The sequence below is a fragment of the Ranitomeya variabilis genome, chromosome 1 (assembly GCF_051348905.1).
Source record: "Ranitomeya variabilis isolate aRanVar5 chromosome 1, aRanVar5.hap1, whole genome shotgun sequence".
Classification (NCBI taxonomy): domain Eukaryota; kingdom Metazoa; phylum Chordata; class Amphibia; order Anura; family Dendrobatidae; genus Ranitomeya; species Ranitomeya variabilis.
The window spans coordinates 42,135,751-42,160,685 of record NC_135232.1 but is presented as its reverse complement, the minus strand read 5'-3'; the positions used below and the strand labels follow the sequence as shown (position 1 = coordinate 42,160,685).

At 43.5% G+C, this 24,935-nt stretch overlaps 1 protein-coding gene across 6 annotated transcripts in view; it reads left to right on the top strand.

Annotated features, from left to right (window-relative positions):
* Nucleotides 1-24,935, top strand: part of WDR7 (WD repeat domain 7) — a 383,582-nt gene that overhangs the window by 104,415 nt on the left and 254,232 nt on the right. For 3 of the 6 annotated variants that reach the window (XM_077282592.1, XM_077282573.1, XM_077282564.1), the window contains 3 exons: nucleotides 8,348-9,117; nucleotides 11,672-11,763; nucleotides 17,324-17,410. In XM_077282592.1, coding sequence (XP_077138707.1) covers nucleotides 8,348-9,117; nucleotides 11,672-11,763; nucleotides 17,324-17,410 — 949 coding nt within the window. The remainder of the gene's footprint in view (nucleotides 1-8,347; nucleotides 9,118-11,671; nucleotides 11,764-17,323; nucleotides 17,411-24,935) is intronic. The other 3 variants (XM_077282600.1, XM_077282585.1, XM_077282579.1) reach the window with 1 other exon arrangement.

Below are 24,935 nucleotides of genomic sequence, written 5' to 3'. Positions count from 1 at the left end.
TATAGGAAGGCCAGACATGTCCCATGGACGGGGTGTGGTGCTGTGTCTATAGGAAGCCCAGACATGTCCCATGGACGGGGTGTGGTGCTGTCTATAGGAAGACCAGACATGTCCCATGGACGGCTGTGGTGCTGTGTCTATAGGAAGACCAGACATGTCCCATGGACGGGGTGTGGTGCTGTCTATAGGAAGACCAGACATGTCCCATGGACGGCTGTGGTGCTGTGTCTATAGGAAGGCCAGACATGTCCCATGGACGGGGTGTGGTGCTGTGTCTATAGGAAGACCAGACATGTCCCATGGACGGCTGTGGTGCTGTTACTATAGGGAGATGCTGATGTGTTTTTCATATCCTGCACAATCATTTTATGGAGGTGTCACCATATTCATCAAGATTTTATTTTTGATCATATTTATTTGCTAAAGGCAACACATCTGGTTCTTTCAATAAAAGCCTAATAAGACACGTTGTCATAATGAACATAGTGTTCTATTTTTCACTGTTGATATAGTTTCAAAAAAGGTTAGGTGAGAGTTGTGGAAAAAGATTATAAATACATGTTTTGGGGATTTTTTTTATTTTTTACAAGCACCGCCATTTATGTCCTTCCTTGAGCCATGTTCAGCTGCAGTTTCCAGGCCATGGGTGTCCATGGCGCTACCAGAACCTTCTGGTATTTTTTTCCATCTATAAATAGATAAGATACATTAGACATGAAGGATGACGAGAGGATAGAAGAACAGGACCCCACAAATGCGTTAATGAGGATGTGGATGTTTTGTCCTTTTTTTTTTTTTCTCCTTTTTTATAGGGCAGGTTGGGGATTTAAATAAAAAAAAAAAAAAGTATACAGTATGAAATAAGATACAATAAAAAAATAATACCAATACTCTACTCTGTTTTATTTCCCTGCAACCGTGACCTCACGTACATCCATGTGACCGCTGCAGCCAATCACTGGCCTTAGCGATCTCTTGATATGCATTCTGAGGCCAATGATTGGCTGCAGTGGTCAAGTGGATGTTATGGAAGTGATGTTATTGCTGCAGGGCAGTAATTAGTGACCAGTGATGACCACCAGACCGTTGTCAATAAAGATGTGGGGGGTTGAGTATTTATTTTTTTTTAATTTTCCGACAACCCCTTTAAACATTTCTTTTTTTTAATACGTCACCAGTCGGTAACAATGGAGTTAGCCGAGAAAGATGTCAGCGAGCGATGACCTTGTCATATGGAAGACAACTTGGGAACACGAAGGATTTGCCGTAAGATTAGGCCGGGATTGTCTGGTGACTGACAAGACCATTGTCAGCCTCCATCATTGTAATTGCATGCTAGACGTTTAATAGGGTGCTACATATTTAATAAATCATTGCTTAATCTCTTAAGCCTCACCATTAGGAGCAGAAGTGATTTAATAAGTCTTAAGTATTAAGAATACTTAGATTTTTATTTTTTATTTTTTTATCCCCTCTTCCACTCCCCCTATACTTCACCGTCCGGCACCACCGAGGGTCACACATCATCGAGGGTCTGCCCTATTTCACATGGACGCTCTGAATTTGGGTTTCATTTACTTTCACTTTTTTTTATCATCCCTAGATTTTTTTTTTTTAATCCTTGAATTGCAAATCTTTAAATCTACCTCTTATAATCTGGAGTTATCTTTAGTATTATGTTGTGGGGTATTTTTTTTTTTTTTTTTTTAATCTCTCAAAGATTAATATGAACAACTTTTTTTTTTTTTTTTGTTAAATGAAAAAAATCAATATTTGTTAATCTGGATAAAGATCTGTTCCTTAAAAATAACCTTGCTCTACAACAATGCATGCATTATTATATATTTTTTTATTTAATCTGCAATTTTCTGCTAAGACTTCGACACTTTTTATTTTTTATTTTCAATCAACAAAAATAAAAATTGTTATCTTCGTACATTCGTTTTTAATTTAGGATTATTAATTTATACATCTCATGCAAATAATCCTATTTTTCAATCGATCTATATAATATATATATATATATATATATATATATATATATATATATATATATATATATATATATATATACATACACACATACACACACACACATGTGTGTGTGTGTATATATATGTGTGTAAATAAAATATATATATATATAGAATCTATTTCTTATTTTACCTTTTGTGCCAGATATTTTTCCTTAATGTGCTTAGATGTGTTTTAACATTTTTGTTCTCCACAAACGGCCTTATTTTTATTTTTTATTACAAATCCAATTAATTATGGGATTATTAATGTTAGGTTAGTAAGGCTCGGTTCACACTAGCTTTCCAACATTAATGGAAAAAAACAGTTAGAGCATGATGGATGCAAATGAAAGCAGAGGGACCCAACTGATTATTATGGACTTTGTCCTGGTTCCATTTTCTATTTCTTTTTAAGAATAGGAGAAAAGATGCAGCATGAAGAATTTTTCCTTCCATTCTACAAATGGACGCACAACAGACTCCATAATAATCATTAGGATCCCTGCGCTTTGCATCAGTTATGTCCGCTTCGGACAGTAATACCCCTTCTTAAAAACAGAAGAAGCAGAGTTTCAATACACTGGGGTCATTGCAGCCTTACTGGCTTGTTCAAGTAATTACAAAATGTAAATAATATTACAGTTAATCGTAATCATGATCTTAACAAATCCACTAGTGGAAAAAAATATGTATAGATTATATGTAAATAAGTGTGTGTATAATGTGTGCATGTGTGTAATATACTTGTGTGTAATATATGTGTGTGTCTATATAATGTATGTATGAAATATGTGTGTGTGTGTGTGTAGTATAATATATGTGTGTAATATAATGTGTGTAATATATATGTGTGTGTCTGTATAATATATGTATGTAATGTGTGTAGTATAATATATGTGTGTAATATAATGTGTGTGTAATATATATGTAAGTAATATATGTGTGTCTGTATAATATATGTATGTAATATGTGTGTGTGGTATAATATATGTGTAATATAATGTGTGTGTGTGTGTGTAATATATATGTGCGTCTGTGTGTGTAATATATGTGTGTAATGTGTGTATGTAATATATAATATATGTATGTAGTGTGTGTGTGTGTGATATAATGTGTGTGTAATATATAGGTGTCTGTGTGTAATATATGTGTGTAATATATGTCTGTGCGTAATATATAATATATGTGTGTAATGTGTCTGTGTGTAATATATATGTGTAATATATGTGTGTCTGCATGCAATATATAAAATGTGTATGTGTAATATATAATATGTGTGTGTAATATGTGTGTGTGATGTGTGAGTGATGTGTGTGTGCAATATATAATATGTGTGTAATGTGTGTATACTGTGTGTGTGTATGTGTAATATGTGTATACTATGTGTAATATATATCTGTGTAATATATATATATATATATATATATATATATATATGTATGTATGTGTGTGTGTATATATATATATATATATATAGATATTGTTTATTAAATATAATCAATACATTTTTATTTTGTTTTTTAACCACTAATAATTTTAAGTCTTCTGATTCAAATTTGTTTTATTGCTATTGTATGTTTGTGTGTATATGCATTTTTTTTTTCATTTCTTTACGTATATAATGTAGATTCTTTTTACATTTGCAGTTACTTTTTAGATCTCTAATCTAATTAAATAAAAAAAAAAAAAACAACAAAAATTTTTATGAAAATCACTAGAATTAATGATAAATGTCACCATAAAGGTGTTAAAAAACAAAACAAAAGGAAAATGAGAAAGTTGTCCTTTCCTACAGTTTGGTGTGCTTTCTATGTTTTCCCTTTATTCTACATCCATCATTCACTCTTCAGTATGAGCCGGCGGAGCGCTCTGCACACAGGGCATCCCGGGATATCGGGGCCTTCCAAACATCCGGTCTCATGAGGACCTCCGCAGATTTACCAAAGAACATTGTGGAACTGCAGCTTTCCTGCCGCTGTCTGGATCCTTCTTCCTGTAAATCATAAAGCATCTTTGCATCTGTCAGGCATCTCTTAGTATACAATATTAATCATACAGGGCGCACGCTTGGATTAACCTCTGTGGCGCTGCAGCAGAACATTCATTTCACCCTCTTCATGTCTATAAAGCATTTTATTTTTTTTTTTTTTTGTTTTTACCGTGTTGCAGTCTTTGTGGTATTAGTCCATCCGTTGATTTGTCTTTTTACAATTACCGAAAACCCCAAGGTTGGCCGGACCCTTTGTTCCCCTCCGCCTCGTCCCCAGCTGCTGCTTTCTGTCCTGTAGCGCAGCTTATAAAGGGCAGCGGGGTCAGCACTAACCTACCATTCTAGCATTAGCGTGCTAGCCGTCCTTACAGCAGTCCTCATGGCCGCACTAAGCTGCTTTTTCTGCTTGAGCTGTAACGGCCGTGCTCTTTGTGCTGCTCAACTACAGACCGTCTGACTTTTTGATTTTTTTTTTTCTTTTATTTAGTTTTTTTTTGTACATTTGTTGCATATATTTTATCATGTATATTTGTTTCTAAGAAGTCTAAATATATATTTATATATTATTTATATATATATATTTATCTATACTGTGCTTTTATGTATATATTTCATATATTCACACATAAAAGCTATTCCTCCTTTCCTTCAGAGATGCAACTTCACTGAGCTTTTTCTTTTTTTTATTTAATTTTTTTATACAATATACAGTAGTTCTTGGTGATTTTACAAGGATTTCCCTCTCGATACTTTTACACCAAAGTCTGCAAACATTCCACTCCTTTAGAAACAACCTCAGAAGGCAATGGCTCATTAAAGGTGGTAGACTACTGTTTATTTTTTTATTTATTTCCAATGTAACTAAGAATATACAGGTAAGTAGTTGTTAACTACATGCTTGTTGTGCCCGGCACCAATCTCTGCCAACACATAGTAGACACAGACCGATCCTGCTGGCGATTCATCAGCTTCTGCTGCAGTCATATCCACAGAACAATGACTTCTCTTCTGCTCTGCTCTGTTGATGAGGTGTGGGTGTTGACATCATGCTGATTGACAGCCAGTTCCCCACTGCCTAACTGCAGGGAGCCGCCTGTCAATCAGCATGACGTTCAGCTATATCGCCACTTCGACAGAGCAGCCCGGAAGAAGAAGAGCTGCTCTGTCGATATGTAGCAGCTGAGTTTTCAGCAAGCGCTGCTCTGTGCAGGTGCTGGGTACAAACAGGCAGGTAGTTGCCTCTGTTAGCAAGTACCTGCCTGTTAGTGTTCAGGCTCATAGTGTAAAAAAAAAGGTCCTGGAAACCACTTTAAGTGCTCTGTCACACCCAGAGCACTTAATGAGCATCTGAATGAAAACACTAATAACTCCGTAATGCAGCAACAGATAGAAGATATAAAGGTGTCGATGGATTTACATTTCAAAGACCTTCATGACCATATTTGGGTGTTAGGAAAGGAGGTTGATCTTCCTGTCAGATTCCCTTTAAAGAAATGGCAAGGATAAACAGTGGGCTACTTAATGTATTTTTGTGGATTTTTCATAGAAAAAATAAAAATATTAGACACCCACTTGGAATAGACGACTTGAATTCACATGCGGATTCGCCACACTGCAAAATGCACATTCATGGCAGGTACATGCACGGATGCTGCAATAAATGAGTGATTGGTACAAACTTTATATTGAAAGTGTTTGTCTCATGATCCGATCTTCAGGAGCGCAGCGCTCCCCTGCCGTGAATCAATACAATCACTAGGATTGGACTGAGCTGTAATACCATTTGCAGCCCCCAGAGCGGCGCTACTTTGGTCTAATAATCTCTTAAGAATTCATCACTTTGCAATAGTACAGAAGTGAATAATTGTTACACCACCATCGTGGTGGCTGCGAATGTCCAAGCACCGTGGTTTACAGGACCCGACCATGTGATGGCAAGCCACCATGATGACAGATTCTTAACTGGTAAAGGTCCACGTCTTCTCTCATGTTTCAGGCACAAGCAAAGGGGGACGGAAGCGGCTCTATAGGTTAGAGACCCTTCTTTTCATCACCTGGGCTGCAGTGATCGATCGTGACACAATAGCATTTTGGGCTTAGAAAGTATTTTGTAACCTTTTATACTTTAGGTATTGTCTTTTTTTTCCCCCATCACTTCTGTAGAAGTGCAAGTTTGGGGATATGAATGAGCGGCCCTTCATCTGCCGTCCCTCTTGTATCAGGCTGGGAGACTCTAATATGTACCATAATCCTCCTCCTCCCCCCTACACTCATGTGTGAGACTTGTACCATGAGACTTCTATGAGGTTTATAGACTCTTATCATGCACCCCCTCACACACAGTAAAATTATCCCACTGATCCTCCTCCCTGTCCTCTCACAGCATGAGTCTCACTCACAGGCTCAGATGCTAACATGATCCTCCTCCCTCTCGTCTCACAGCATGAGTCTCACTCACAGGCTCAGATGCTAATATGATCTTCCTCCCTCTCCTCTCACAGCACAAGTCTCACACACAGGCTCAGATGCTAACATGATCCTCCTCCCTATCCTCTCACAGCATGAGTCTCACTCACAGGCTCAGATGCTAACATGATCCTCCTCCCTCTCCTCTCACAGCACAAGTCTCACACACAGGCTCAGATGCTAACATGATCCTCCTCCCTCTCCTCTCACAGCATGAGTCTCACTCACAGGCTCAGATGCTAACATGATCCTCCTCCCTCTCCTCTCACAGCATGAGTCTCACTCAAAGGCTCAGATGCTAACATGATCCTCCTCCCTCTCCTCTCACAGCATGAGTCTCACTCACAGGCTCAGATGCTAACATGATCCTCCTCCCTCTCCTCTCACAGCATGAGTCTCACTCAAAGGCTCAGATGCTAACATGATCCTCCTCCCTCTCCTCTCACAGCATGAGTCTCACACACAGGCTGAGATGCTAACATGGTGCTCCTCCCTCCCCTCTCACAACATAGGTCTTGCATATTGAGGGGTGCTAATATGATCCTCCTCCATCTCCTCTCACAGCATGAGTCTCACACACAGGCTCAGATGCTAACATGATCCTTCTCCCTCTCCTCTCACAGCATGAGTCTCACTCACAGGCTCAGATGCTAACATGATCCTCCTCCCTCTCCTCTCACAGCATGAGTCTCACTCAAAGGCTCAGATGCTAACATGATCCTCCTCCCTCTCCTCTCACAGCATGAGTCTCACACACAGGCTGAGATGCTAACATGGTGCTCCTCCCTCCCCTCTCACAACATAGGTCTTGCATATTGAGGGGTGCTAATATGATCCTCCTCCATCTCCTCTCACAGCATGAGTCTCACACACAGGCTGCAGTGTATGCAGTGTATTCGCACCTCTTTCCCGCACTGCAGCTCCTGTCTAGAGCTTTACTGTTTTACATTAGTTTAGTTTTTGGAGGGCTGAGGAGGTTTCTGAGTTTGGAGATGTGGAAAGTGCAGAATTACAGACGGTTGGCAGATGACACTTTCTATACAGAGATCTATTACTCTGGAGTGCAGTTGGTCTTTGACTTATGTGATTTTAATCATGAAATTGATAAGTGTTTAAAAAAAATAAAAAAAAAAATAGGATTCAGTGGTTTTCTCACTAACACATGTCCAATGTGATCTTCATCACCTCGGAGGTATTGTATATAGCGGTTCTCCAACATCCCATTACTCCATGGGAGGTGAGTGCGCACTCACTTTACTCATTCAGTCCCCACAAGACTGGTTTTGTTCTTCTTCTTACTGCAAAATCTGAATTGTTTGCTTTATAGGATTATTCCCAAAATCTAAAAAAGTTATCCCATATCCATAGGAGAGGGATCATTGGGGTCCAACCACTGAGATCTCCAGTGATCTCACGAACAGGCCTCTGTATCCTGGGAAATTTCTTTGCAGAGCCACATCCGAAATTCACCAGAGGTGCGCATGCTCAACATCTTCTCCGTTCATTGTCTGTGGGGCTGCCGGAGATAGCGGAGCGCTGTACTCGGGTCTCTCCGACAGCCCTATAGACAATGTATGGGAAGGAGTTTGAGCATGTGTATGTCCTCTCCGACCATGGTGGGGCTGTGCAGAACACTCCTTGTTGGGATCCAGAACCCAGTTCTCAGAATTGCTGCAGTTTCTTTGGTTGGACCCCATCGATCTGTAAGTTCTCCCCTATGCTAATAATAGGGGATGCATTTAGTTTCTGGGAATATCCCTTTAAGACATTTTTGTTCTTTTTATTTTTTCAAGTATATTTGTTAAAAGTCCTACAGTTAATTGTCATTCAAATAAATCTCAATTTTTAATTTTCATTTATTTTTGTATCCTTCCAGGGGAATTTGCCTAAATATTCACATAACTCCTTGATGGTTCAAGCAATAAAGACGAATGTAACAGACTCGGACATACACCTGCTCTTCTTTGATGTGGAAGCACTAATTATTCAGCTACTCACTGAAGAAGCCTCCAGGCCAAATACTGCACTTATCTCCCCAGAGAGTTTGCAGAAAGCATCTGGCAGTTCTGACAAAGGAGGCTCTTTTCTGGCCGGTAAACGAGCAGCCGTACTGTTCCAACAGGTCAAGGAAACCATCAAAGAGAACATTAAAGAACATCTTCTCGACGACGATGACGAAGACGAAGAAGCGATGAGACAGAAGCGTGACGAGAGCGACCCGGAGTACCGGTCTAGCAAAACTAAGCCATTAACGCTACTAGAGTACAACCTAACCATGGACACGGCCAAGCTCTTCATGTCCTGTCTTCATGCCTGGGGCTTGAATGCGGGACTAGACGAAGTGTGCCTCGACCGCCTCGGGATGCTTAAGCCACATTGTCCCGTGTCTTTCGGACTGCTCTCAAGAGGAGGCCACATGTCGTTGATGCTTCCAGTGTTCAATCAGTTCGTTTATAGAGGGCCCAACGAGAATGTAGGTGTAGACTTGAAGATGTCAATTAGTGAAGGACTTGGAAAGGGCAATTATGGCGTGTCCCGTGCTGTCACCACTCAACATCTCCTGTCACTTATCTCTCTTGCAAACACTTTGATGAGCATGACCAATGCCACGTTCATCGGAGACCACATGAAGAAGGCTCCCCAAAGGTATACAACCAGAAACTCAACCGAGTACATTTGCTTCAGGTTTTTCTTTTGTCTTTAAAGAGGTCGTCCAAGTCTTAGATATTGATGATTACAGTTGGCGTTCAGTGATTTGCACGTCCCCATCCATCGAATTGATCACGACAGTGGTTTGTGGCCATTGGATGGGAGCCAGAGAACCACCTCAAAATGAATGGCACTCGCGGCTCTTCTTTTGATTAGCCGACCTGGCGCGATGTCACTGTTGTGTTGTGCCATGCATCTGATGCCACACCAGGCCAGGTAATCAAAAGAAGAGCCACAGATGCAATCGGGTAAAGGTACCGTTACACTAAACGACTTACCAACGATCACGACCAGCGATACGACCTGGCCGTGATCGTTGGTAAGTCGTTGTGTGGTCGCTGGGGAGCTGTCACACAGTCAGCTCTCTCCAGCGACCAACGATCAGGGGAACGACTTCGGCATCGTTGAAACTGTCTTCAACTATGCCGAAGTCTCCCTGCAGCACCCGGGTAACCAGGGTAAACATCGGGTTACTAAGTGCAGGGCCGCGCTTAGTAACCCGATATTTACCCTGGTTACCATTGTAAAAGTAAAAAAAAAAAACACTACATACTCACATTCTGATGTCTGTCACGTCCCCCGCCGGCGGCATCCCTGCACTGAGTGTGTCAGTGCCGGCAGTAACAGCGGTGACGTCACCGCTCTGCTCTGCTTTACGGCCGGCGCTGACACAGTCAGTGGACGCCGGGGGACGTCACACACATCAGAATGTGAGTATGTACTGTTTTTTTTTTTTTAACTTTTACAATGGTAACCAGGTTAAATATCGGGTTACTAAGCGTGGCCCTGCGCTTAGTAACCCGATATTTACCCTGGTTACAAGTGAACACATCACTGGATCGGCGTCACACACGCCGATCCAGCGATGACAGCGGGTGATCAGCGACCCAAAAAAGGTCCTGATCATTCCCCAATGACCAACGATCTCCCAGCAGGGGCCTGATCGTTGGTCGCTGTCACACATAACGAGATCGTTAGCGGGATCGTTGCTACGTCACCAAAAGTGTGACGTTGCAACGATATCGTTAACGATATCGTTATGTGTGACTCAGCCTTAAGAGAAGGTTCTTCTGCTCTCGTCCAGTGGCCAAAGACCACGATGGATTATGATATGTGAATCCATTCGCACCAACTCTATTGATGACCTGATATCGGGATAGGTCAGGCTAAGAGCGGTTGCCAGGTCCATAAGAAAACGGTGTACAGAAACAGAACAGTATCACTCCATACATAGTGTAGTGTCCATTCTTGGGTACTTCAGCTATTGAAGGATAGGTCATCAATCTCTAAGTCCTGGACAGTGCCAAACAGGAAAGGGGGGGGGGGGGGTTGGAGGGGCATTTTTCCTTTCTAACTTTTAAGAGCGTTTTTAATAATTCGTATCTTTCGTCTTCTGAGCTCCTCTCAGCTGATTTATGACCCCAGACCTCCTCAAGGCTTATGTGAGGCCATATTATACAGAGACGGCTTGAGTTCAGCAGAGCCTTAGTCTGTCTTAAAGGGAATTAATCAGCAGCTTTTTGTCACCTAATCTGAGAGCAGCATGATGTAGGTGCAAGGACCCCAATTCCAGCGATGTGTCACTTACTGGGCTACATGCTGTAGTTTTGATATAATCACTGTTTTGTCACCAGGAATTTATCACTAGCGGAGTAGTAAACTTGCTACCTCCTAGTCCTCCATATTCATGACCTTTGTAAGACCACGCCCCCACCACTGATTGGCTGCTTTCTGTATAAACTGACAATCAGTGGTGTCGGCGGGGTTATACACAGCTCAGCATTCTGACAACTCCTAGATCTGCAGCAGAAAAAAACTTTGATTCTATCAAAACTGCACCAAGCAGCCCAGCAAGTGACACATTGTTGGAATCAGTATCTCTGCCCCTTCATCATGATGCTCTCAGATTACATGGCAAAAACTTGGTGACAGATCCCCTTTAAAGGACGAATTATAGAAGGATTGGACGGGTGGGGGGTCTTGCTTCTGTGACATACGAATGTCCTAATGACTGAGTATGTCTTCATGAGACAACCCTTTTAAATTAGGGCTTTGTTCACATTGCGCTTCTGACGGTGGTACATAATGGGATATTCCACCATGGAAGCCTCCGACATTCACCTTATGATAGACCCATAGGGGTGTACGTCGGTCTAATGTCTTTTAAGCAATAGACATTTTTTTACGATCTCTGTTGTATAGGAGAGTGGTCAGACTGCTCTTTCTTATACAGTAAGAAATAAGGTATTCTGCTGTGTACTGGCCTAGTGCGAGACCCGCTTGGATGCCTGGGGGGCTATGAATATGAATTAGTTTATCATCCACTAGATCTGATGATGTGACGTAGAAAGGTGCCCTCCTGGGCGTATCGGTCCTCTCCATCCTGACCCATCAGTCTCTCCCGATGCCGGAGTAAGAGGGGCCGCAGACCCCCAGAAGCCGCTACCATGTGTATTTAATCGTTTGTCTCTTTCTTCATCTCTTTCATAAGGCCTCCCAAGTCCGGCTCTCCAGAATCGATGAAGGGAAAGTCTTCTCCGCAAAGCTCCAGCAGCAACCTAATGCAAGGACAGATAAAGCAAGGTACCCGGGGCTCTCCCAGGAGCGTCTATTACAGGGGGAAGCCTCCTCCCAGGGAATGTTATTGATCGGTCTGATTATAATATACAGTCTGGAAAATCGGCCCGACACGGGTCTCGCTTCTGCCGATCTATTCCGTTCATCAAAATCCGAAAAATAGGGATTTTTCCTAAATAGTTGTACTGCAGAGGTCGCATCTCCTTTGATGCTGGATCCGGCGGTGAGCCCACATCAAAGCCGGGACATGTCAGTTGTTTTGAACAGCTGACATATGCCCGCTATAGCGGCGAGTGGAATCATGATCCACCCGCAGCTATTAACTAGTTAAATGCCGCTGTCAAACGCTGACAGCGACATTTAACAAGCGCTTCCATCGGGCCGGAAATGCCCGCATCACTGACCCCTGTCGTGATCAGGGGTCATCGGTGAGTTGGCATAACAACCAGAGGTCACCTGAAGACCTCTATGGTTGTTGATGCCAGATTGCTGTGAGCGCCACCCTGTGGTCGGCGCTCATAGCAATGCTGTAATTCTACTACACAGGGGCGATCTGAGCATCGCTCCTATGTAGCAGTGCCGATCAGGCTATGCCAGCTTCTAGCCTCCCACGGAGGCTAGAAGCTGGCATAGCACGGTAAGTTATCACCCATCCTTATTTTTACCAGACAACCCCTTTAAGGTAAAGTCGGCCGGACCCGCTGAGGAGTCTGACTGCAGCTTATTTCACAGAGAACAGGCCGTATATGCCGGGGTCAGCAAAACGGTTCATCAGCCATGTAAGGGGGGCTTTAGAAGCATCCCTGGTCATAAAGTGTTCTCCAGCGATCAGCAGTAATCTGCGGATATTAAGTGTTCAATTTCCCTGCAGCGCCTCCACAGGAGTAACTAGATATAACACATTGCCCATGATGAGGGATGCCCACGATGAGAATCCTAAACAGAAGCCCCCCGCTTCCCCCATAAAACCACTTTATTTTATTATTTATTTCTATTACACGGCACATCATCATAAAATCTGCTGTACCACACGTCCGCTGTATACAGTGTACTCCTGGAGGGTCCTACAGACCTCCACTGCGGGGTCCCCGATCCGCTCTCCCATGGTGTTTCCCATAGCCGTTTTTTTCTAATTATTACGTTTCCAGCCTTCACAGTAAAGTATGTGCACCCTCCCTCGGCAGCAGTCGTTTCTAGCCTTCACAGTAAAGTATGTGCACCCTCCCTCGGCAGCAGTCGTTTCTAGCCTTCACAGTAAAGTATGTGCACCCTCCCTCGGCAGCAGTCGTTTCTAGCCTTCACAGTAAAGTATGTGCACCCTCCCTCGGCAGCAGTCGTTTCTAGCCTTCACAGTAAAGTATGTGCACCCTCCCTCGGCAGCAGTCGTTTCTAGCCTTCACAGTAAAGTATGTGCACCCTCCCTCAGCAGCAGTCGTTTCTAGCCTTCACAGTAAAGTATGTGCACCCTCCCTCGGCAGCAGTCGTTTCTAGCCTTCACAGTAAAGTATGTGCACCCTCCCTCGGCAGCAGTCGTTTCTAGCCTTCACAGTAAAGTATGTGCACCCTCCCTCGGCAGCAGTCGTTTCTAGCCTTCACAGTAAAGTATGTGCACCCTCCCTCGGCAGCAGTCGTTTCCAGCCTTCACTGCAAAGTATGTGCACCCTCCCTCGGCAGCAGTCGTTTCCAGCCTTCACTGCAAAGTATGTGCACCCTCCCTCGGCAGCAGTCACGGAAGGCCTGCAATATCATTGTAAACCTGGCACAGGACTGCGCAGCTTCTTAAAATTCTCCAACACATGTAGATTTATGTTTTACACGGACAATTTTAAGGATGTGACATTTAACTGTGTCATCAGCGTTTCTCGTGGAGGTAATGACTGATCGGGATCGTACCTGCGCCGGAGGCGGCTTTCATGGTGCACCGAGGCCTTGTGACACTCACTATATTATTTTCACAGGAGTCTTTTATCTATGTAATTGCAGGTAAATGCCAGAAAGTGCCCCCCTTGTAAAGAAAAGTGGAGCCCCAACTATCAGACTAGTGGTCAACAGTTGTAAACTTTCCCTGCAATAATTATTAAAGGGATTTTCCTAATGATAACACATATATGTACACTATGTGTATGGATATATTCACTACCTTGACTTCTGGGCTCCTTGTTTCCGCCTCCATGACTTCAGATCGGGAATTTGCATACGGTGTGAAAAGTAGACCATGAAAATGCAGATAAGAAACTACTAGGGCAGCATCGATGTTCGTGGTGGCTGTTTGGGGACCCTAAAAACACCGGGGGTTCCCTAAATAGCAGAGGCTTTAAAAGCTCAAGGAGCTCTGTCTTAAGGGGGCTGTGCAGGACTAAAGTTAGTTTTTTGGCTCATAGTAAAAAAAAAAAAATCAGGCTACTTACCTGTCTGTTCTACCCGGAGCCGGCTGAGAGAGATCAATGATTGCTCTTGCTGGCGATTCCGCTGCTCCATATCAACAGAGCAGCTCTTCTTCTTCCAGGCTCTGTCGTTGGGGCATGACTGCTGACGTCATGCTGATTGACAGCCAGCTCTTGCAGTTAGGCAGCTGAGAGATGGCAGTCAATCAGCATGACATCAGCCATCACACCCCATCAACAGCGAAGCGGAAGCCGCTGCTCTCCCAGCGTAATGTCAGCGGAGCCACAGGGGCGATCAGCGACCAGTCTGCGCAGGCAGAGATGAGCACCAGGCACAACAGACAGGTCACTAGCATCTATTTAAGGTCTTAGGCTCAAAGTAAAAAAAAAATAAATTGTACGGTTTTGGACAACCCCTTTAAATAAATCGGTAGTGCTCATGCTCCACCTCTGCTTATTTAGTCCATGGGATGAGTACAGCGCTATGCCATTCCCGGCAGTCCCATAGATAATGAATGGAGTCAAGATCCAGCATGTGCAACTGTGCTCTATTCACAGCCCCGATCTCAGGATTGCTGGGGGTCCCAGTGTTCGGACCCCTAACAATCCGCAAGTTATCTTTTGTCCCATGGATAGATGATGATAACTTGTTTTTTTGGTTTTTTTTTCTAGGATATATAGGAGTTTCACTGTCTTATTTTTTGTGTTTGCATGGTGGGGGGTCTACCTATGGGGGTACACACGCCTCAGTATATGGAATGATTAAAGTCAAACCTAACAATAGAAATAGTTGCGCTCCATTACACATGCCGGCATCCTCCCAGTTGCCCTGTTTAGTGCCACAATGTGCTCCGGCTAATGAGACCTCCCCACCCGGAAGCTATTTAAATAGTAACCAGAGATAATGATTGCAGCTTTTTCGGACCCCCCTCCTCCCAATTCCCTCCATTCATGCAGTAATTTGGCCTGAAAGGCATACATATTCAGAATGCACATTCCTATTATGTCCCGAGCCCGAATGCAAATGTCACCCGTCCTGGGCTTTAAGCCCTTGTTTGTTCTGCTAAAGCCCAGATTTGGGGGGGAGCGCTGCCTCCTCGTCCCCTCACACGTGCCTCGCTGTCATTAGGATACATTTGCATTGAATTATGAAACGGATCGTCTTCATGCAGATGCCCCCGGGGCGACAAAAGGAGTTAACTGCATGAAAAGCAAACAGGCCTCCGCACAAAAACATTGTTTAACTTGTGCAGGAAAGAGTCGCATTGTCATTCAGCGGGAGCCGCCTGTGCGTGACATATGGTAATTTCTCCATAGGGAGGAAGTGCGAGGCAGCGACCTCTAAATCTTAACATTGACCTCCAGTTATACAATGTGCCACTCTTAAGGGCCTCATCCCCTTTCATATGGTAATAGCGGCCCCCGCCCCGCGCCGCTTGCACCGCAATTCTCTTTATTACCTCCGAACAGTCGGCACACGGAGGAAATGCCAGTAGTGAGAATGGATCGTGGAACGAGGCGCTATTATTAATTCACAAAGCCTCAGCGTACCGTGCGCTAATTTACGCACAAAGAGGAGGCGACCGGTGACCGTATTGTGAAATAAATACGGAGGGAGTGCTGTGAAAACGTTTTTTCTTTTTGCTTCCATGTGTCGCCTATTACTGCCTGTTAGACACACTGAACGCTTTGGGGTTTTAAAGAAAAAGTCTTACTAGACACAGGGAAGCTGCCGCACCAAATATCCCGCACCTGTATCCCTCTATTTAGGAAGGTTTATGTCAATTTTGTAAAACCCTTAAGCATAAAAGGGGTCTGTGCAGTCCTTAAAAGGGTCCCCAGCCTTAGTCAGTCCTTACTTGTTGGATAGATTTCTGCTGGGATCTCCAGCGATCGGGGGATGAAACCTTGATAGTTAGTGTTCAATTTCCCTGCAGTGCCGCCACTGGTGAAATTAGGTATTGCATCGCGTCCATTCAAATGAATGAGTTGTCTGTGTAACGCAGGACAGGACAGGTCCTCCAGTGGGAGAGACGCTCTTTATAACCGCTATACAGAAGATGAGGACTGTGAACAGAGGTTCCCCCCACGCTGTTAATTTTCTGATTAGGCTGTATAAAGATGAGGATTCAAAACTTAAAAACCTCCTTTAATTGTTGCACGATAACGTTATGAAACGTTCACTTTCCCTGTGTCCAGCGCCGAGTCTGCGCCTCTGCTCCCAGTGTCTGATGATGTCAAGATGACAGCGGTGCAGCCAACCGATGAGCTCGGTGGATTTCAGCAGTTTGCACCATCTACTTGAGCAGAGCTGCTGAATTTGTGGATTGGCTGCAGCGCTGTCAGTGTCACACCAGAGCTGTTGACAGCAACAGTCATCGAGATCGACGACAGACTCAGGGCTGGACCTGGGGAGGGTGATTAAAGTACACTTTTTTTTTAAACAAGCTCCACCTGGGGATGGGTTTTCTGAAGCTAGAAATCCTCTTTACTGGTGTTATTTTACCCCCTCCCATTCCCATATTTTTCTTATTGATCATCCATATTAAAAATATTGAATTATTGTGCTGACTTTTTTTGTTTTCTGTTAATCACATGCCAACTTTACCGTACAAACTTGGTCAGAATGATCAGAGTCATGGTAAAATTAGAAAATGATCTTATTTCAGGGCTCATTCACACATACTTTCATTTCTAGTATTATGGTTTTCACACAGTCCACTAGAGCACACAGTAGGCCCACTTCCTATTTTCTGTAGATCATTTGTGAGCTTTACTGTGCAGACTGGCACAGGATGAGCAAAGTCATTTCCTGATTATTAGAGGCTGACCAAGTTAATTAAAACTTTACTGTACAGCTGAATGAAACTAATCCAAATGGGCACATTTCTGTCAATCGACCTACATGGCCACCCCCAGGAAAGTTTTATTTATTTATTTATTTTTTACAGTTGTACGTCTAGTTGATAAAATGAAGATCTAGTACATGGGACTGTCCGGGATGTGTTGTGTGGTGTCGGTGTTTTTGCTCGCACGCTTGCTCGGCTGAGATCTGCTTGTCTCTTCTCTCTTGCTATATGCTGTATTTCTGTGTTCTGCTTTATATACTGATCTGTTCGGACTGGAAGCGCCACTGTAGCTCATTTTCTCCTGTCTCTCTCTTCTCTTGTTTCCTCTGAAAGCTGTTGCGCCTGATGCTTCCGCTCGCGCTGACTCCGAACCCTCTGGGTCTGATCGCTCTTTGCATTCCTGTTTCTCAGTCAATGAAGGTATTTTTTTGCCTCCCTTTCTCCTGCTGTCTTTTGTTCTGACTGCTTGTCTTTATCTTTTTATTTTCATGTCTGTCTTTATGTCACAGCTTTTGTAACGCGTTCAGTGTTTCCATTTACTTGTATTATTTCCTGTGTTTAAAAGGACTAATCCCAAAGTCTTGTCTTTTCTCCATTTTGTTGTGTTGTTGAATATTCGCTTTTGTTCCCTGTTTTGAGCCACGTCAGGTTGGGGAGAATTTAATTGTAAGCTATCGGCAATCCAGATAATTCGTTGTACCTTGGTTTCTACTTGATCTCTACTATAGTTTCAAGATGATGAAATCTTGAAAATGACAAAAAGTAGAGTTCTGCAGAAAAGGTTTGCAAGACCCTGGTCTGGGCCGTAGGCTTAGAGTTCACCACGACCTCCTACCCATAGCGCCTCTTTAAATTTCCAGGCTCCACAACGTGTCGTGCCACAATTGACATCTCCTCAGGCCTGCTATATCAATGGGGCAGCTTGGATACCAGCAGTTAAGATGAGGTTCACAGTCCCTGAGTCGGCGGCCATGGACTACCTATGGTCCTGCACATCCTGCATTGCGCGAATCACCTGAGATGACGTCGCAGTCACACGACCGAGACATCACAAAGGTTCTTTGCGCAAAGCATCCCTGGGAACAGAAGCTGCCACGTGCACCGCTGAGAGCCGAGAGACCTTCGGAGGCCATCAGAAGGTAATTATATCCCTATTTTTTATTTGAATTCTTTTTTTTTTTTACATGAATATTGTACCCAGGGCCTGAAGGAGAGTCTCCTCTCCTCCAGACCCTAGGGACCATCCAGGACCGCTGCCTGCCCCATATGCAACAACCTCAGAGCTCCGCACATGCCGTATAAGATGACCCCCGACTTATACGGCGAGTATATCCCAAACTCTATATTTTAAATGGAAAAGTTGGGGGTCGTCTTGAACACCCAGTCATCTTATACTCTTATACGCCGGAAAATACGTATATATAGATAGATATATATATAGAGCTTTTTGGTGTGTGTGTGTGTGTGTGTGTGTGTGTGTGTGTGTGTGTGTGTGTATATATATATATATATATATATATATATATATATATATATATATATATATATATATATATATATATATATATATATATATATATATATATATATATATATAATATGGTTGAATTTTCAAGGTATGTCACAAAGAAGAAAATAAAGAGGAGAGGAGAACTGTCTGAGGATGTGAGAACCAAAATTGTTTAACAATTTCAACAATCTCAAGGTTACAAGTCTATCTCCAGAGATCTTGATGTTCCTTTGTCCACGGAGTGCAACATAATCAAGATGTTCATAAATTGATGAAAGGTTGCAAAGCAGGATAGTCTAGATGGTGGATAAGAAGACCCAATTAAGTTCCAAAGAAATTCAGTCTGTCCTGCAGGCTCAAGAGTCAGTGTCAGTGTGAACTATCAGTCAGCATTAAAATTAAATGAAATGCTATGGCAGGAGACCCAGGGGGACCCCACTGCTGACACGAGAGATATAAAAAAGATACGCTGCAGTTTGCCACAATGTACGTGAGTAAGCCAAAATCCTTCTGGGTAAGTGCCTTGTGGACAAATGAGACCGAGATAGAGCTTTTTGGTAAAGAACATCATTCTACTGTTGACCGAAAATGAAATGAGGCCTACAAAGAAAAGAACACAGTACCTACAGTCAAATATGGTGGAGGTTCATAGATGTTTTAGAGTTGTTCTGCTGCCTCTGGCACTGGGTGACTTGTCTGTGTGCAGGGCATCATGCAATCTGAAGTTTACCAAAAGATTTTGGGTTGCAATGTAGTGCCCAGTGTCAGAAAGCTGGGTATAAGTCCTAGGTCATATATCTTGTAACGTGCCAATGACCCCAAGCATACTCATCAAGCACCCAGAAATATATGGAAACAAAGCGCTGGAGAGGTCTGAAGTGACAGCAATGAGTCAGGATCTAAATCCCATTGAACACCTGTGGAAAGATCTTACATTTGCTGTTGGGACAAGATGCCTTCAGATATGAGAGACCTGGGGCAGTTTGCAAAAGAAGAGTGGTCCAAAATTCTAGCCGAGAGGGGTAAGAAGCTTGATAATGGTTATAGGAAGCGATTGATTGCAGTTATTTATTCCAAATGGTGTGTAACCAAATATTAAGTTAAGGGTGCCAAGAATTTTGTCCTGCTACTTTTTGGGGTTCTGTGTGAAATGTTTTTTTGTGGTGTTCCAATATACACAAAGGAAATAAACGTGTATAACAAAGCTTGTGTAATTGCAATAACTTTCTGGAACAATTCCAAGGGTGCCAACACTTTCAGCCATGACTGTATATATCTTGAAATGTGGCTATTAGTGATGAGCGCGTGTGCTCGTTACTCGGGTTTTCCGAGCATGCTCCGGTGGTCTCCGAGTATTTTGGGCGTGCTCGGAGATTATGTTTGAGTCGCCGCATCTGCGTGATTTGCAGCCGCTAGACAGCCTGAATACATGTGGGTGTTGCCTGTTTCTTAGGGAGCATTCACTGTCCTTGGGACTACCAGAGAGTGCTGAAAAATGGGCCTACAACAGTTCCATAGACAATGAGTGGTGCATGTTCTTCAAACTCCATTCCATTCAGATGGGAATCGTAGTGTTTGGACCCTTATGTGTCAGTAATTCATCGCTTGTCCTTGGGACTTTGGCATATTCCTTGGCTGTAACTCCTGTAGATCTAGTGCTAGCTACCCTGGTGGTCTATGGATGATGATGGAGCGATAATTTACTATTCTTCAGTCACCTGACTCCTGAGGTGGACTGAGATTGGCTGCAGCGGTCAGGACACTGGAATGGAAGATCACCAGAGGAAATCACAAGCCTCGCAGGTCACGTGACCGAAGAACAGGACACCGACCTGTCCCTTCTACTGGAGCTACCAGCATCCCCCTATCCACGGGGGTCAGAGCTGGCAAATATGCCTCCTTTTATCATCTTAAGCGATTCCTATCCCTGGCGTTTATAAGAATACTGTGCTGACTCTGGCCAAACCCTGCTTTCTCTTGATGATGGACTTTTTTTTTTAAATTAGTTTAACCTCAAGAAAGTTTTTGAGAATAGTTGTGAAATTTTTGGAAACTGAAGGCGTCAGGGAGAAGCGTAAAGAGCAAATATTCATCGTCTAGTGATACAGTTACTGCTGGCCTTCATTATAGATGTATCAATACAATCAGAAGTTTCTCCGAGTCCCTCGAATGTGCAGCCGCAGATAAACTAGTGACCTTTCCTATCTGCCTCGCTATCCCTGGGTGAGATCTCTTTCAAGCATAATCTCGGCGGACGCCCCGGTGCCGCGCTCCGGCTGGAGATAAACTCCGCACAATGGGCACGTGTCTTGACGCTTTGTTTTTGTACTACTCTCACTTGAAGGAGGCAGAAGGTACCTGTAACTACATCTGGCCACACGTCCGTCATTCACTTGGGGTCCCAGCACCAGACCCCTATCGGTGCACCCAGATCGCAGCAAATTGTTGAGGGAAGGAGTGACATAATGTAAAGCAGTGCAGTATGTCGGCTGCCATAGGATTTGAGACCAAATTTTCCCCCTTTTAAATTGGACAGATGTAGCTAATGTTGACTTGACATAAGTGGTGTATGTATACATTTGCCGGACCCTGGTCCAGTGACCAGCTCAGTATCCTGTGGTCGCTCTGAACCTCCAGCTACCTGCCTTCTTTCTCGGCTCCACTTTGTTGATTAGCTTGCTACTCAAAAGTGAAGTTGGGGATCCCAGCCAATGGGATGTGGTTCACTTGACACAAAAAGGTTTCCCTCTCTACAGCCCATTTGTCACCCGTCTACTATAAAGCTATACAGTATTAAGAAATCGATCAACTAAAAATATTACTTATTTATTGTAAGCTTAAAAAGATAAGTTTTCAATGGTGGACAAAGGGGGAGGGAATGTGAGAAGCCACACGTGGTTTGGTAAAGATTCTGAGAATATGAAGAAAGGTTTAGCATCTCCCCGGGATTCACTGAAGGCTGTACAGTTGAAGAGATGAATATAAAAGGCTGTGATTGACAAGAGCAGTTAATGTGTGGGGTCATGGAAGGCTGTAAATGGGGGGGATGACATTAAAGCCCCCCATAATCATTAAAAAACAACCAGCTCAACCCACCTGATGTGACTCTTCCTCCGACACATGATGTTGGGGGAAAGGAGGATTGGGCATCTTGAATTATAACTCCAGATCCTTTTCTTTCAGGTGAGATAAGCTGCTGATAGAGGTGTATGGCACCTTTTGCACACAGAAAAACACTTTAAAAAAAAAAAAAAAGTTGTATAAAAACAGCATATCCCAAGATTGCATTTTCACTAGCCAATGACTTCCATTAAACCACCACCGATCGGCAAAATGCTTGCTGATCGAAGGTAATAGCTTGTATAAATGGGCCAACCGCATTTCTCATATGCATAGATTATTTAGGGCGCATAGACTGTTGACGTTCTCGGCAGCACATGTTGTTTTTACATGGCAGAATGTGCTGCCGAGAACGATAATTTCTTCTTTTTTTTTTTTCTTTTTAGGGAAGGTTAAAAATAATTTCACTCAACGAACAAACATATTGCGCATTCATAGGGTGATCGTCAGCTTACTTACACCGGCCGGCTATCGGGAATCGAGCGTTCCTGGGAAGGTTTGTTCTTGATGATCGGCCAGTGTAAATGCCACTTTAGGGAAGGGCTAGAAATGGCATGACCTCCCCACCCCCGTGGTCTCTGGAGGTTGTGCATGGAGGAGATGGATTGCTAAGAGGGTGATAATATGAAGAAAAGCTCCTGGACCTGTTCCTGGGGAGACTTTACAGACTGTGATCTTTCTTCTGCTCCCGTTCTGTGTTACAAATTTAATCATTTATTTGTTTTTGGGGAGTTTTTTGCTCGTGTTTATAGCCTACTCCCTCCCCCCAACCCCCCCCCCCACACGCTCAGTAATCTATTTACTATGAGTGGGGGATGGGTAGTTGACAACTACTTCATACGCATTTTTTTTTTTTGCTCTGGCAATACTTTTGAAAAAAAAAAGCAATTATTTTAGGGCACATTGAGTTTTCCCAGTCCGGCGGCCGTAAACCCAGCACAGACAGACCGCAGTACCTGCTGGGTGTACACAGGTTCACCATGCATGGATCAAAGATTGGGAATCCAGCTCTCGTCCAAGGCTTTACATCTGACGACTATATCGTCACGGGGAAAGGTTTCCAGGGCAGGTGAAATCTGTATCAACCACGTCGGTGAGGGGATTCTACATTGAAGAGGTGTGTGCGGGGGGGCAGGATCGTCCATTGATTTACTGTGCATGTCCATTTCTTTGCCTTATCACCGGCAGGCAGTATAGACTCTATAGTCTGTCCCCCGGGAAGCAACATTTAAAGGGTTATTGTTTGATTTCATCGCTTTCATGCTGGCAGTATCTTGGGTTAAGGGAACAGGCGCAGCAAGGAAATCATTGACTGTGATAGTTTTTCATTTACTGTCTCCATGTCTGAGTCATTATCATGGCTTCAGAAAATATTGTTAGCATGTATGCACGTTCCCAGGGGGTTGGGAGTTTAATATTCTCTTCCACTGTCCATCCGAAGAACACCGAGGGGGGGGGGTATGTAGGGGAATTACACCGCCAATAACATGAATATGGTATTTGTATGCAGGGCAGCACTTTAATAAGACACATCCTTGAGATTGCTGACTCGAAGCTGCACACTGAGATATTAAACAGGTTTTCCCCATGATATGCATTGAAGGTTTATCAATTCTATATGTCATCACGGTATGGATGGTGAAAATCGACCACTGGGACCCCCGACTGATGCTGAGCTGAAGGGAAAGGCATCGGGATTACAGCTCGGTTGTAATACAGCTCTCCCTGGCATCTCGTCTTTGCATAGGAGAGCATTTTCTACAGCTGCACCCAAGCAGATTTATAAAAGGGGTATTCCAGCCTGAACATGTCCTTATCTCGCCCCATGAGTGCGTGCACAGAGAAATCATCTCTTGGCCCGTACTATGAGCTTATGCAGGAACTGCGCGCTTCTGATTTTTTTTTGCAGCAATCTTGGGAACCGAACTCCCACCAATCTGTTAGAGATGTTAGCGGGTTTATCATTAAAAATGATAGGTACGCTTTAAGTGACATATACCTGCATCGCTGCATGACACACGTGCAACCTGCTGCGGTTTTGCATCCAGGAGAGAAAAAGGGGACACTGTTCCATAGTTTCATTGATATAACAGTTATGACGTCTCCCCTGGATTGCATCTTTAACACATATGCCCCAGTTTCTCAGATTGTTACCTTTTTTCCGATTTATCACCTCTTTTCTAAAAAGTGGGCAGCACTTAGCAAGAGTTGCAAGAAGAGTTGAGACAATATTATTCACAGGACGCTGCTCTATCGGCCGCATCACTAGTCCTTGTCTGCTGTACCAAAGCGCTGTGAATTTGCAGCTACCTGCCAGCATCCTCGGCGTGACGTCATCGTTGCCATAGCGTGACGTCATCGTTGCCATAGCGTGACGTCATCGTTGCCATAGCATGACGTTATGTTAGCTCTGTTGATCAGAAGAGGCACCGGAGAGGGGTTCCCAGGGGTCTGGTCCGGGAGTCGCAATCTTCTGACTTGGATCAGGGTCCCGCCAATCATTTTTCTCACGTCTACTTGCAAGACTAACCACAGCTCGGCAGATTTACCATACTTTATGCAAAAATTGGCATTATACTGCCTACAGCTGGCACAAATGCCAGCTTGTGGTGCAAAAAGCCTAAGATCTGCCAATCTTATTAAGACTTGTGTGTTACTTAATAGCATTGGCCCAATTAAGTTTTGCATATGAAACATCAGTCTTTGTAAATCCCCCCCCCTTAAGTATGCAGGAAGGGTTGTCACCTTTGGCTTATCTCCTTTCTAAAGGCAGGTGGATAACAGTCGGGCGAGAATCTTTCCCTGCAAAACGGACATTGAATTTTTCATGAGCAGTAAATATCCAGTACACTGCAAACCCACCGAGCAGTTTATGAGCGGACTATTATGTTTTGCATGAGAAATAAGTGTATCGGTGTGAAAGCGAGAACACACTTGGGTTGTCGGCAGCCTCCTTGGGTTATCACATTTGTAACCATTGAGTGGATGATATTGCTGAACCCCATTTAAAGCAGTAATGCTGCGTTGCAATACCCGATATATCCAAGGTGTGGCGCTATTTCATAATGGCTGGTACTATAGGTTCCACCCATTGAGTAGTTCACGCCCAAAGTCCTATCTAGCTTTAAAATGATTTTGGTGCTCTTAAAGAGGCTTTATCAGCACAGAATAATTGTTCCAAACAGGTAGAGGCACGTGGTGAACCCTTGGTGTGGCCAAACATTTAAGTGCACCTTCCCACAAGTAGGTGGGAACCTGCACTTAAATGTTTGGCCACACCAAGGGGTCACCGAGCGTACTTTTAAGGCAGAAAGT